This window comes from Procambarus clarkii, chromosome 88, assembly GCF_040958095.1.
Source record: "Procambarus clarkii isolate CNS0578487 chromosome 88, FALCON_Pclarkii_2.0, whole genome shotgun sequence".
NCBI lineage: Eukaryota > Metazoa > Arthropoda > Malacostraca > Decapoda > Cambaridae > Procambarus > Procambarus clarkii.
The window spans coordinates 16,882,818-16,898,387 of NC_091237.1; the positions used below are offsets into that span (position 1 = coordinate 16,882,818).

Sequence of the window (15,570 nt, forward strand, 5' to 3'; positions counted from 1 at the left end):
CAGTACAAGGAAATATTCATTAGTTGCAAGATCCAATCCTTATAAAATAGATCAGCAATTCATTTAGTTTAGAGTACAGTACAGTATTGTGCTTTCTGTTTCAAAGTGGTTTACCAGCATTTTATGGTTACAGCATCTAGTATTACATGTAGAATGCATTCTTTTATTAGAATTTAAGGTTGCTATTCCTCACAGGTGGAGTCAAAGAAGGTTCATCAAAACACTGATGGAAGTGGTGGAACCAGCAGCAAGAGTCATCGGTGTTCTTACTGTGAATATTCCACCTCTAAAAAAATCAACTTAATAAATCATACACGTATTCACACTGGAGAGAAGCCATTCACATGCTCACATTGTTCTGCTGCATTTTCTCAAAAAGGAAATTTGAAGTCACACATTCGTACTCACACAGGGGAAAAACCTTATGCCTGTACTCGGTGTCCATACCGTGCTGCTCAGAGAAATACTTTAGTGAGTCATTTTCTAAGCTTCCATAAAATTGATGGGTAATGTTTGGAATTACTTAATATGGCATTAAAAGTATTTGTTAAATTAAAAATGTGTAAATATACTGTATACTGTTGAACACAGCTGAATGACAGCATATATACTACGCACTTGTTTTTGCAAACAAACCTGAATTGTTTTAATTTCAATAAACAGTACATTTAAAATGAGAAGATTGGGTTTTTATTGTATGTGTATACAAAAGCCTGCCTAAGTAATGCTGATACTTAGGATTTTTGTACATTCTGTTCACTCTTTCCCTTATATTAAACCCAAAAGTGATAATTTACCTCAATAATATTAATGCATAAATAAAGGTTATGCATTCTTTTCACAAAACTAAACTATTGTAGCTATACAGTGGCATAAGAACACTGCAATAAGACAGTTGTTCATTTGCATTAAGGGGAGGTATGAAACTTTTCCCCAAAAAAATTCTCACCTCCCAGTACTTTCATCATGTCTTTCTCTACTTAATCTTCTGTAGATTTATTGGATAGTTCGCCAGAAAATATTTTGCTTACATATAATGTAAGGCTTTCCCTTAGACATGCATTTTTTTTCTGGGGGGAGCCCCGTCGGCTCCCCGGAGCTTTACCAGGCTGATATGCTAATGTCAGACTTTGGCATCAGTCATGTGTATGGAGTTCTAGGGCCTACCGGGGACCACGGCCAGAACCTGGCCCCCTCAGAGAGGCAAGGGGAGCAATGGCCTATAGAAACCCCCGTGTGGTTGGAAGCATTCTATGTCTGCCATCGACCGGGTCAAGCATTCAGAAAGGTAAGCATTCCAAAACAAACCCCTATTCTGGTGAAAATTGCTACCTAACGCTAAACTAGTGGATAGAACTCCTCAACAGAAAACAAGCAAACTAGTATGACGTCATACGTCACTGCACCGCTGTCTGCGCAGCTCCCCCCCCCTCCCCGGGAGGGGGAAGGGGGAGCCCCAGACCTCCCACGCCGGCTATCCACCCATCAGTTCTTCGGCTGATGATATAGGCACTGGTTATGTGCTCCGGCTCCAGTGGTTTATTCAGCACTGTACCTAGAGTGTGGTGTCTGTTTTCTAGGTGGTGCGTGAGCCGGGAAGTGATTCTCCAGTACTCGGGCTGCATGCACCTAGGGTTCCCTTCCCTAGGTGCCCTGTAAGTACTGCCCTTGGGGCTTGGGGCCACCTTCCACAAGTTCCTTGGGTCCTGCCAATATTAGGCCGTTTACTGCTTGGTTTTCGGCCGCTCTTTGTGTGCTCGGGTGTTCTGTCTCCCTTGTTCGCCTTAGAGTAAGGGGCAGTTTTTTGCACTGGTGGGGTGCAGGGTACTGTGCAGCTTGTCATTACCAATCATGGCTGCCGGCTCTGTTCCACTTGGGTACGCTATCCTCTTGCGGGGTTTTCTTTTTCTTTTTGTTTATCTACCTGGTGGGGGTCTGCCTTCGTTCCATCTCCTTGTGCTGCCTGGATTTCGGTGGTCACGCCCGAGATCTTCCCGCGGCTCCACCTTTTCCTGGGCTCGGAGGGGCCTTGTCGGGGCTGCTTATGTTCTGCTTCGCGGTCTCGCCTCCGGTTGGTGGTCTGGTGGCTTCATGGTAGGTGTCCCACCTGCGTGCTTCTCTTGGCGGCAGTATGGGGTATTTTGGCGGTCCTTCCTTTTCCTGTCCCTTCTTAGGTGGTTACTCTTGTTAGCTTGGTTTACTCTCGGCTTGGTTTTCTGGTGGGGGTTGGGGGCCGTCGTCTTGCCACATACTGTCGCCTCTTTGGCTTGCTTTCGGTCTTGGTGTTGCTTCTGCACCGTTAGTAAGCTGTCTTGTGCATCGTTTCACCTCCGGCCTGTTCGTGCGCCGCTTGCACCATCCTGGTCTCTGGTCAGCGTGCTCTGTCTTCTCCTCGGTTGGTAGTGCACTTTCGGTTCCGGTGTGTTTTTTCGTCGGCTCTTTTTCTTTTTGGCATTTGCCTCTAGGGGTCGGGTCGCTGAGTTTTCTTGCTCCTTCGGTCTTAGCGTTTTGGTTGTTCGGTGGCAGCAGTCTCCAGCTTTAATGGCGCGGGGTGGGGCTGCTGCGTTCTGGAGGGGTCCAGGGTTGTTGGTGCTTCGTTGGTCGGGCTGGGGTGTGTCGTGTTTTGTGTTCAGTGGCGGCCCTCCGCTGTTGTTTGCGTGCTACGGCGTCTGGGTCCGGAGCGCGTTTTGCGTTGATCCGCTTCTATTCTTCCCGGTTTGCGGGTGATGGTGTCCCGGGTTGTCAGCCGTGTTCTTGCGGCTCAGCTGCCTGTGTTCTTCCCTCATGCCCGTGGTGTTCGTGGCTTCGCTGCTCTCGCTGCCGTCTGGGCGACATGTCCTTGCGGTCTTTCGGGCATGGAATTTTGGTGTTCATTCGGGGGCCTTGCTGCTCGTTGTTCCTGGGATTTTTCGGGGCTTTGGCGCCTTGGGTTGGCGTTTGCTGCCGGTTGTCTCGCTTCCGTGGGGGTTGCGTGGTGTCTGCCTCCCGGTTCCGTCCCTTTGACCTTCCTCTGTGGGTAGTTAGCTCCGGGGAGCCGACGGGGCTCCCCCCAGAAAACCAGCGTTGAATGTAATGAAATGCCATTTTCTGGGTGAGACCCGGAGGCTCCCCGGCAACCCTCCCTCCCTCCGGTCGGCGGTTTTTCGCGTGTTTTGACATCCAGCCTCAGAACTGATGGGTGGATAGCCGGCGTGGGAGGTCTGGGGCTCCCCCTTCCCCCTCCCGGGGAGGGGGGAGCTGCGCAGACAGCGGCGCGGTGACGTATGACGTCATACTAGTTTGCTTGTTTTCTGTTGAGGAGTTCTATCCACTAGTTCGGCTTTAGGTAGCAATTTTAACCAGAATAGGGGTTTGTTTTGGAATGCTTACCTTTCTGGATGCTTGACCCGGTCGATGGCAGACATAGAATGCTTCCAACCACACGGGGGTTTCTATAGGCCATTGCTCCCCTTGCCTCTCTGAGGGGGCCAGGTTCTGGCCGTGGTCCCCGGTAGGCCCTAGAACTCCATACACATGACTGATGCCAAAGTCTGACATTAGCATATCAGCCTGGTAAAGCTCTGGGGAGCCTCCGGGTCTCACCCAGAAAATGGTGTTTCATTACATTCAACGCTGGTTTTTTACAGAAAAACATCTTGTCCTTTGCTATAACTTTAAGTTAGGCATTATTTCTGTAAAATTTTGCCTTCACCTGTGAGTGCCTTTTGTGGTGATTTTCACATAATGTATTTTACTTATTTTCACATGGTGACTGTCCATGATTGTCTTTGGGTATAAAATCATTATCCTAACTTAGCTTGATCGAACTATACCTGCCTGTATCTATCTTAACCTAATTATATAAGCAGAAACATTACTTAACAATGGACAGAGATTCTGTGATCATAGATAGTCATGGATGATTAAGGGCAGTTGTTAATGGTTCAATAGTGATTTTGCATTGAAATTTTTTTTATGAGAAGTAATCACATCTCGCACACAGGGCATCCTATGGTTTACTGGTGAACTTTCTCACCTCAAATGCGAGAGGACCTGGGATCTAATCCTGGGCAGAGTGAAACAATAGGAATATATTTTCTTCACTCATTCAACTCTGTGCATACAGCAGTAATTGGAGACCTGGATGTAAAACAATTGGGGATTTGTGCTCTAGTCCCAGGCATAGAAGGAAGCAGGATAGAATTTTAAAAATGCAAAAATTATGAATAAATTATTTATTTTAAATTGTGGCATTTGTAAAAATGATTTGCAGTTTGAGAATATGTTGTTGACATTAAACTGTTGATGTAGATGAGATCTGGATAAAAATAATGTAGCCAACATTGGAAGAAGTAAAATTGTTTACCTAACATTAATAATTTAATTTATATTTAGAGCATAGTTGACAATTACACTTGTTTTCATATGAAAACATATCCATATATTTACCTACTGTGTGTGTGTGTGTGTATTTTTTCCTTGGAATCTTTAGATAATTGTACTACTGTACTTTAAATAGAAATGAGCATTATTGGTGCACATTTTCTTTTGAAATAAATGTCCCAATATTTGTATGTACTATAATACATTTCTTGTTTTGCTTTTAATATTAATACAATACTCACAGTGCCAATGGCAAAGATGCTAACTACAGTACTATACATCACAATCTCACTTCCATATATGGCCAAAAATTATAAGCGTACACAATACTGTACTGTCTCTCAAGTATCTAACTTGGCTGGTTAAACATAAAAAAAGAGCTTGTTAATATATTTAGTTTACATTTGTGTTTCACATTAACTGGAATATATTAGTTCTTCAGTTTTACTGGAATAATTATAATGTATTGCTCAACACTTCAGCTTAGCTGAGATTGGTCTTTCGGCACTGAGCTTTCTGTCATTTAATGATATTTAGCTTTTTATATACATTTTTTTTAGTTTATTTTTATCAATATTAATATTAGTTATTATTAATATTTTTTATTATTATTTTTGTTATTATGAGACTTTCAATGAACAGTATTTTAACTGTACCTGTCATGTTCAAGGTGCAATATGAAATAAATTTACATAATAAGTTACGGTTTCACTTATCATAATTTTCATTACCACATTTCCCACCTTCATGCGATGAAGGTTTCAGTAATACTAATTAAATGTTTCAGTCAGTCATGCTTTATCATCATCATCATCATCAATCAAGATAATCTCAAGAATTAGTTTTCGTAATAACTACACTACATTTTATGCCTATCAAAAACTCATTCATTTTCTAGTACTGTACTGTCATGTAATTTTTTGTTCACTTACGGAAGACTGCCATACATTGTCTGCCTTCTTATAGTTTATTGTATGCACACAGCATTGTATAATCCAGTAAGTTTTTATATACTGATGAGATTTATTTTTCATTTGATGATAGTATTCCATATCTCACTCCCATAGGTGAAGGGCAGTACTCACCTAGTTGAATTTCAGGTCTTTGGTCCCACCTCTCAACTGTCAACCTACTAGTGTAATTAAAAGATGAGATCTATGCTTGTGTTGTCCCATCTTTCCAGCATTCATTGTCATATAACACTTTGAAACTCCTGATGGTTTTGGCCTCCACTACTTTCTCCCTTAACTTGTTCCATCTGTCCACCACTCTTGTTTGCAAAAGAAAATTTTCTAATATTTTTTGGGCACCTTTGTTTCCTTAGCGTGAATCTACGGCCTCTTATTGTTGAGGTTGCCAGTTTCAAGAAATTCTTTGTCAATTTGGTCGATTCCCATTTTTATTTTGTAAGTGGTGATCATATTGCCTCTTTTTCTTCTATCTTCTAGCTTTATCATATTTAATGCCTTTAACCTTTCTCTGTAACTTGTTTCTCAGTTCTGAAAGACATTTTGTAGCATGCCTTTGCACCTTTTCCAGTTTACTGATGTGCTTCTTAAAATTAAGGCACCATACAATTGCTGCATATTCCAATTGGGGTCTCACAAAAGTCATGAACAGTTTCTTTAGTATTTCACCATCCATGTACTTAAGAGATTCTGAAGTTTGATAGCATAGCATTTGCTCCTCACACAATGTCCTTTATGTGTTCGTATGGTGACATTCTATTATCCAGAACCATCCCTAGATCTCTTTCTATGTTAGAGTTGGTAATTACCTAAGTGTAGTTACAGGATGAGAGCTACGCTCGTGGTGTCCCGTCTTCCCAGCACTCTGTCATATAACGCTTTGAAACATCTGACGGTCTTGGCCTCCACTGTACAGGTTGCTGAGCTTATTGAGCTCTATCATATCTACATTTGAAACTGTGTATGGGGTTAGCCTCCTCCACATCACTTCCTAATGCATTCCATTTATTAACTGCTGACACTGAAAAAGTTCTTTCTAATGTCTCTGTGGTTCGCTTGGGTAATCAGTTTCCACCTGTGTCTGCTTGTGTGAGTACCACCTGTGCAAAATAATCTGTCCTTATCTTCCCTCTAAATTCTCCAGAGAATTTTGTGTGGTGATAACTTTCCAATCTCTTCTGTCTTCCAGCAATGTGAGATGCAATTCATACAGCCTTTCTTCATAACTCATTAATCTGAGCTCTGGGACTAGTCTAGTGACATACCTGTCAACCTTCTCCAGCTTCATCTTGTATGTGACAAGGTATGGACTCCATTCTGGAGCTGCGTACTCCAGGATTGGTCTGAAATATCTGGTAAACAAGGTTCTAAATGATTCCTTACACAAGTTTCTGAAGGAAGTTCTGATGTTAGGCAGTCTTGATGATATGCTTTTGATGTGGGCTTCAGGAGACAGGTTTGGTGTGATATCAACTCCTAGATCTTTCTCTGTCCATTTCATGGAGAACCTTGTATCCCATTTGGTACCTTGTGTCTGACCTGTTCCCTCCACCTAGTTTCATTACCTTACATTTACTTGGGGTTCATTACCTTACATTTACTTGGGGTGAACTTTAATACCCATTGGTTGGACCATTCTTTCAATTTGTCTAGGTCCTCTTGTAGCCTCTTGCTATATTCCTGTCTTAATCCTTATAATTTTTGCATCATCAGCACACATTCCATTTCCTCTGGGAGATCATTTACATACCGGTATATCTGAAACAGGATAGGTACAAGGACTGATCCCTGTGAAATTCCTCTGGTGGTGTCTCGCCATTCTGAGACCTCACCCCTCACAGTGACTCACTGTCTTTTGTCGCTTAGGTACTCCCTTATCCAGTGGACTACAGTACCTTCCTTTTTACTCCTACATGCTTCTCCAGCTTGTAGTTTCCTATGGGGTACTGTGTCAAAGGACTTTCTGGAAATAAAAAAATATGCACTCTGCTCACCCTTCTCTTTCTTGCCTAATTTTTGTTGCCTAGTCATAGAATTCAGTTAATCCTGTGAGGCAAGATTTGTCAGCCCTGAACCCATGCTGATTATGTTACAAAGTTCTTTCGCTCCAGATGTTCTACAATTTTTGTTTTGCACAATGTTTTGCACATTACCTTGCATGGTATGCAAATTAAGGACACTGGCCTGTAATTCAGTGCCTCCTGTCTGTCACCATTCTTGTATATCTGGACTACATCAGTATAATTAGACTTTTTGTCACTTCTTTCTTGGCATCCATGTTGCTTTCCTCACTTGCTCTGCAAAATATAGACACGACTTCCCTTTATGTAACAATCTTTCCACTGCGTTATATTGTAATGATACAGATCTCATATTAAAACTGTCCTACTTTATCTGACTAAGTTACAAAAAAAAATTGGTAGAAATACTTTAGGATTTTGTCCAAACAATATATTTTTTCTGAAATTTTCAGTTTTGGCTTGAAACAAGACCTACTGGGCATGTATGGTGGTGCAATGGAAAGTCCCTACTGTTACTGGACTATATTGACCACTGAAGGCATATTCTTTAAAAATTATAACACATCATCAGGGTGGGAAAGGACCTTATCTCAAATACCCTTGGATATTTTGCACTTGTATCCAATTATAATTTTTGTATATATGGCAAGAATGGTAAAAGGTATTTTATTATTTGAAAAGTACAAGTCTTAGAACCATACCATAAGTGTGTAACCTCTGATATTGCAACCATAATAGCTTGTACAATATTTTTTCTTATTTCTTCATAATTGCAATTGGAGAAATGTTGAGCTTTTAATACACATCTCAGAATTCAGTTGCAGATCAGCTGAAAAATATTTGTTTTACTTAATGTGTAATAATTAAAAAATTATTTTCTTCCTTCTGGCCTTATTGTGACCAGAGTAAAGTATTGTTTCTTTAGTTGTGATAGTGAGGCATAACAGTCCTAACCCCCCATTGCTGAAAACTGATCTGCCACCCTACCTACCCTTCCCCACTATTTGGCCCCAACCCACTCCATCTATAACATTTACCTCAACCTTCAGCTCTTCCCACTCCCACCTCCATCATCACCTCTACTTCCACCACCACCTACACCTCAACCACTGTCATCCACCTGCTTTAACCTTCACTACAAATGCAATAAAAGTTAATCAGCCTGCAAGATTCCATATTAGGTGATTACCTAAGTGTAATTACCTAAGTGTGGTTACAGGATGAGAGCTACAGCTTCCCAGCACTCTTTATCATAAAACACTTTGAAACTACTGATGGTTTTGGCCTCCTCCACCTTCTCACCTAACTTGTTCCAACCATCTACCACTACAAAAATGAATTATTTTATATTTCTTCTGCAACTTTGTTTAGTTAGTTTAAATATATAACCTTTTGTTCTTGTTCTTGAAATTTCAGGTCTCGGGAATTCTTCCCTGTCAATTTTATTGATTTCCGTTACTATTTTGTACGTAGTGATCATATCGCCTCTTTTTCTTCTATCTTCTAGTTTTGGCATATTTAATGCCTCTAACCTCTCCTCGTAACTCTTGTCCTTCAGTTCTGAGAGCCATTTAGTTGCATGTCTCCACCCCTATTCCAGTTTGCTGATGTGCTTCTTAAGATATGGGCACCATACAACTGCTGTATATTCCAGCAGCTCTAGCCCAACTACAGGCAACAGGGAAGACCTTAAAGATAGTGGTAAGGTTTATTTATAACACTCCACTAATTGTCAAGGAAGGGGCGCGACAAATGTAATACAATGTGCCTGAAAATAATCGAAAAGGCAGCCGCAGTGGCAAGTGGAGCTAGACCAAAGTTCCTAGTACTGTACTCAAGGATTTTAATTGCAGAGAAACTGGACAGCAAAAGCTCCTCATATTAAAGATAAAACATTGAGAGCAAGGTTAGTGTTCAAAGCAACAATCAATTCCTCTGGCAATATAATATTAGGAGGGTGGGAGGGCGTTGAAACAGAGATGTAAAGTAAGTAAAGTGAAGCATTTTTTGTATATATTGGGAATGGGAGGATATTAATAAATATTACACAGGAAAAAATTTTGAATGACACATTCTTATTCCAAGTTATGGAATGTGGAATATGATAAAATAAACCACACATAACCTGCAAATTATGTGAAAAAGCTTTAAAAAAATTCTGATAAAGAGATCTAGGGGTAGTTCTAGATAGAAAACTATCACCTGAAGACCAAGTAAAGAACATTGTGCGAGAAGCCTATGCTACGTTTTCCAATTTTAGAATTGATTTTAAATACTGAACATGGCTGGTGAAATACTAAATAAATTGTACATGTCCTTTGTGAGACCAAAGCTGGAATATGCAGTGGTTGTATGGTGCCCATATCTAAGAAAGCACATCAGTAAACTGGAAAAGGTGAAAAAACTTGATACTAATAGTTTCTACAACTGATAAACAAGAACTACAAGGAGGAGCTAGAGGTATTAAAAGTACCAAAGCTAGAAGATGGAAGAAAAAAAGGATATGTGATCATTACATACAAAATATTAACATGATTCAACAAAATTGGCAAAGAAGAATTCTTGAAACCTGCAACTTCAAGAACACAAGAGGTCATAAATTCAAGTAAGAAAAGAAATATGCCAAACATATTAGAAGTTCTCTTTTACAAACAGTCTCTCATCTCCAAATTGAGAATCCCCTTGTGAGTACATTCTTATTTTTAAAATTCTTATTTAAAATATTAACCCTTGTTTGATTTTTGTGAGTGGATCAGATGCTTTTTTATTTAGTTTTCCTTCTGTTTACAGTGGGTTACCATTCTGTTTTCTACCTACTTCAGTCTCTCTGACCTTATGGTCCGGTTTCAGGTTGAGTTTTGTTTTGTTTTTCTCTGCAGACTCGCTTTACCTTTAGGTTTTTCTCATGACAGTGTTGCCGGCTGCAGACTGTTCATAGTTTTCTTAACTGGTTTTTCGTTTCCATCTGATTGTTCTCACTTGCAAGTTTCAGGTTCTTTCCCGTCAGGTTTGTCTGGCTTTTCGATTAATTGACCTAGAGCATTGCTTCAACCATTCAGTAATTACCTAGGACTAATTACCTAAGTGTAGTTACAGGATGAGAGCTATGCTCGTGGTGTCCCGTCTTCCCAGTACTCTTTGTCATATAACACTTTAAAACTACATACTGATGGTTTTGGCCTCCACCACCTTCTCACCTAGCTTGTTCCAACTGTCTACCACTCTGTTTGCGAAAATTAATTTTCTTATATTTCTTCGGCAACTTTGTTTAGTTAGTTTAATTCTATGACCTCTTGTTCTTGAAGTTCCAGGTCTCAAGAATTCTCCCCATCAATTTTATCGATTCCAGTTACTATTTTGTATGTAGTGATCATATCGTCTCTTTTTCTTGTATCTTCTAGTTTTGGCATACTTAATGCCCCTAACCTCTCCTCATAGCTCTTGTCCTTCAGTTTTGGGAGCCATTTAGTTGCACGTTTCTGCACCTTTTCCAGTTTCTTGATGTGCTTCTTAAGATATGGGCATCATACAACTGCTGCATATTTCAGCTTTGGTCTAACAAAAGTCGTGAAAAATTTCTTTAGTATTCACCTAGTTGTGTTTGCGGGGGGTTGAGCTTTACTCTTTCGGCCCGCCTCTCAACTGTCAATCAACTGTTTACCAACTACTATTTTTTATTTTTTTCCCCCACACCACACACACACCCCAGGAAGCAGCCCAGTAACAGCTGACTAACTCCCAGGTACCTATTTACTGCTAGGTAACAGGGGCATTCAGGGTGAAAGAAACTTTGCCAATTTGTTTCTGCCTCGTGCGGGAATCGAACCCGTGCCACAGAATTATGAGTCCTACACGCTATCTACCAGGCTACGAGGCCCCAGTCACCCCCATTTATTCACATGCCATTTATTATGTAAGATTTCTCACATAATTTAGTATTTCACCATCCATGTATTTAAAAGCAATTCTGAAGTTAGAAAGTGTAGCATAGGCTCCTCACATGATGTTCTTTATGTGGTTCTCGTGAGATAGTTTTAAATCTAGAACCACCCACTAAACTAAAACTAAACACAGGGGGACACTAAAAAGCCCCGAAATCATCTCAAGATAACCTCTCAAGAGATAACCCCTAGATCTTTGTCTATATCAGAATTCTTGAAAGATTTCTCACACAATTTATAGGTTGTGTGGGGTCTCTGTTCTCCTATTCCACATTACATAACATGCCATTTATTCACATTAAATTCCATTTGCCAAGTGGTGCTCCATACACATATTTTGTCCAGGTCTTCTTGAAGGGCAGACACTCATCAAAGTTTCTTATCTTCCCTAGTATCTTCAGCAAACATGTTCATATAATTCTGTATTCCATCTGGTAGATCATTTATGAAGACAATGAACATTTCTGGTGCAAGAACTGAACCCTGTGGTACTCCACTCGTGATATTTCTCCAGTCCGATACATTGCCTGTGATTACTGCCCTCATTTTTGTGTCAGAAAATTTTTCAGCAATAATAGAAGCCTGCCTGTCACTTCTCTAATACTGTATGTTCCAGTTTCCATAACAACCTCTTATTTAAAACTCTGTCGAAAGCTTTTTTAAGGTCCAGATAGATGCAGTCAACCCAACCATCTCAGTGAAGCAACCAAAAAGTGAAGTGTTTCACTTCCAATTCTGGCTGGCCTTGACGGCTGGCTGGTTTGGGCATTCATCCAATTTGTGTTTGTAAGTTGGGGTTCTGGTCCTTTCCGTATCATCAGATTCCAGTTCTGGTGTTTTGTTGAAGGTCCTGTTGGGCTTCGTTACAGGTTTGGACTTAGTTGGGCCTGGTCTAGGTTGTTTGGACATTCTCTCTCTCTCTCTCCCACTTGAGCTCCTGCTGTGCTTGGACATGCATTTCTGGCAGACGAGATGGATCCCTAGGTTCCTGTCTTTGGCTCGTGTATCTGTGCAAGTCTCTTCCCTTTGCCTGTGTGGTGTTTCCTCTTGGTCGATTTTGGCTCCAAAAGCTGTTCTATTTCCCCCTGATATCTTCCTTTTTGTTGCTGCCAGATCAATTTGGTGTGGGCTTCATGGGCCCTTTCGAGGTTTCTAGTTCACCAGTTCTTCATACTTTTCAGGTGACTCTTGAAAAGGACTTTGGAGTCTCCTTTTCTGGCTAAGATTGATATGTCTGGTTTTCAGGAGATCCTTTGGTGTTTGATACTGTTATTGTCCTGTTGTGGGCATTCACCGTTATCTCCGTACCACTAATGGTGTGTGTGGGGCGATGCTGTGTTTATACATCTAGTGTCCCTGGTTCCTTGTTTCAAGACCCATTTGTGTTAGGTTGTCTGCAGTATCTTCAATTAGCCAACCTGCTTCTACCCCTCAGGCCCATAATGTTTGTAAGTTTGCAGCTCTGTCGAGGATGTTTTTGGATATGTTCTGGGCAGATTTTCGAGAGGTCATGAGTTATGCCAATCCAAGTGGAGTGCTGCAGCTCGGTACTTAGTGAATGCACCTTGTTTGTGCTGGGGTTGTGTGATTTTGGAGAGTTACTCATACACTGTTTCCCTTCCCCCCCCCCCCTTCCATTGGAGCTCCTGTCTGCTATTCTCCTCTGCTCCTGGTGTGTTCCCTTGTTTTCTTTTTCTGTGGTGAAATAGTACCAGGAAACCTCCCAATAGGATCCCTCTCATAAAACTATTGTTAAATGTAATAAACACATTCATTTTGATGAGCCTCTTCCCACCCTTTTCGTTTACAGAGGCTTCGGTTTTCCTTGCTGGCAAAATAACTGATGGGTCAAGGCTGGGAACTGAGTAGATAGGTGCATGGCCACCTAGTGGCGAGCAGGTTAACTAGCAGTTAAACTGCTTCACCGGGTGGTTTGTCTGAGTGTCTCGTTTCTATCTTTTGTTTACCTTACCTTCCTGATTGTTTTATTTTGCTCACATTTATTTTAGGCATTTTTCTTGGTGTCTGTGAAATAATGTCCTCAAGCTATCTGTGCCTCCTTAGAGGGAGCCAGTTTTTGACCTCTGGTTCCCAGTAGGCTTTTAATGACATGCAAAGGCATGGTGTAGATTGATTGGGCGAAGCTATCCAGGTAGCTAATGCCAGGGAGCCTCCAAGGATCCACCAAAAAGAGCCATTTCATTACATGCAACACTTTTTTTCTCTACGCTCTTGCTTCCAGCTGTCAGATTGAGGAGTTGAGAGGGAAGCATCTCACTAAAGTGGCATGTTGTTGAAGGGAAAGTCAGAATAAAATCCAAAATAAAAATAAACTGAATGGCAAAGTTTATGTAATACTGCCTGTACTGTCTTAGTTGCAAAGTGAAAATTCATAATGCAAATACTGCACTGTAGTTTAATTATATTTGCATTGATGTTTTAAAAAAATTCCTTTAAGAATTTTAGGAAGCTTTTTACAAGTACCAAAATCTTTGTTGTCTAGTTTGTTTTGTTTGTTTCTCTAAATCCTTGTTTTGTATGCTAGTAATTTTCCTTTATTCAGGTTCGGGTTACCATAATATGGACTTTTCCTCGTTATAACAATTTAAGGTTACTTTCCCTCGCAGGTGGAGTCAAAGACAGTTAACCAGAACCCAGAGGGAAGAACATCTGTTGGCAAGATTCATCAGTGCCCATATTGTAAATACTCTACAAATCATAAAGTTGGCTTATCCAAGCATATACGTATTCACACAGGAGAAAAGCCATTTCCTTGTCCACACTGCCTTGCATCATTTTCCCAGAAAGGAACTTTAAAGTCACATATACGTACTCACACTGGAGAAAAACCATTTGCTTGTGCAGATTGTCCCTACAGAGCCACTCAGAAAAGCACTTTAGTTAACCATATTTTGAGTATTCATAAGAAATTCATGTAACATGTTATTTGAACAAAGTAAGATTAAATATAAATATTAAATATTGAAGTGCAGTATTTAAGAAAACCTTAATAACGAGCATATACTTAACAAACTTCAAACCTTGTCCGCTGCTTCATAAATTGTGCAAAGAATCTTAATGTTATTCTTTCATTTTTATTACTCTGTTTCTTAATGTGTCTTAGTAAAAACAATTAACAGACCTGAATATTAATAATAAATACAAATGTGTGTAGAGAGCTTAAGAATATGATAGAGGTTGTAAAACAAAACAGTGATTAATAAGTGGTGTTTCAGTTGGTGGGACTGGTGGGATTCAGCATGTACACTTCATGAATGTGTGTACAGGTGGAAGATGAATGAATGTACAGGTGGAAGATGAATGCGATTGTATCCTCTTTTGTATTTGATAAATTCCTGTTGTATCTTGCTGCAGAGTTTTTTTTTGTCCTTGTTTCTCTCAGACAAATATATAAAAACCCACTTCTTCCTTGTTACTTAATTAACCTATTCTCACCTTATGTCCTCCACCTGCACCACCTCATGTTTACACTCGTCATACTCTCCCCCTCATGTCTTCACTTAGCTTATGCTCCTCATGACTATCCTCAGCTCACACCATCCTTGCGTATGCTCTGAGCTCATCTTCTTGTATCAATTCTCAGCTAATCCCCATTTCACTTGTGCCATCAGCTAAATTGTATCTTCAATTCAATTTTACTTCATGTCAGCCTTCAGCTCCTTGTTTCTGCTGCCTCTTAACCCTTCCTCGTAACTACTTCATTTTTAGTCTCTCTTCATATATCCAACATAACTTCCTCTTCATACATCCACCATAGCTTCCTCTTCACCATACATCCACCATAATCCATAACTTCCTCTTCACCAATCATCCACCATAACACCCTCGTCACCATACATCCACCATAACTTCCTCATCACCATACATCCACCATAACTTCCTCTTCAGTGTTCATCCACCATAACTTCCTCTTCACCATACATCCACTATAATCCATAACTTCCTCTTCACCAATCATCCACCATAACACCCTCGTCACCATACATCCACCATAACTTCCTCATCGCCGTACATCCACCATAACTTCATCTTGACTCTACGTCTATACCAAAATTTAGAATTTACAAGAATGGGTACAAGATGGAGAAATTATATTTTAGAGAATTACCTGGTTTGGAAATAGGGTTGTGAATGTGTGCAATAGGCTTCCAGTCAGCACTATTTAGACAATCAGTTCAACAGGTTTCAAGAATAGATTAGACAAATGGTATATGGGTGAGAGTGGACTTAAACAGGCCTCCACTTAGTGTATGGGCC

The 15,570-nt window shown here is 40.5% G+C and overlaps 1 protein-coding gene across 9 annotated transcripts in view; it reads left to right on the top strand.

Annotated features, from left to right (window-relative positions):
• Window positions 1-15,570, top strand: part of LOC123745833 (protein abrupt) — a 74,355-nt gene that overhangs the window by 38,380 nt on the left and 20,405 nt on the right. Inside the window, exon 7 of one of the 9 annotated variants that reach the window (XM_069317596.1) lies at window positions 196-1,109. The exons of 6 other annotated variants lie outside the window; for them this stretch is intronic. In XM_069317596.1, the coding sequence (XP_069173697.1) occupies window positions 196-510 (315 nt within the window). In that variant the 3' untranslated portion in view covers window positions 511-1,109. Of the gene's footprint in view, window positions 1-195; window positions 1,110-13,919; window positions 14,662-15,570 lie in introns of those variants that run through there. 2 more of the 9 variants (XM_045726868.2, XM_045726870.2) reach the window with 2 other exon arrangements.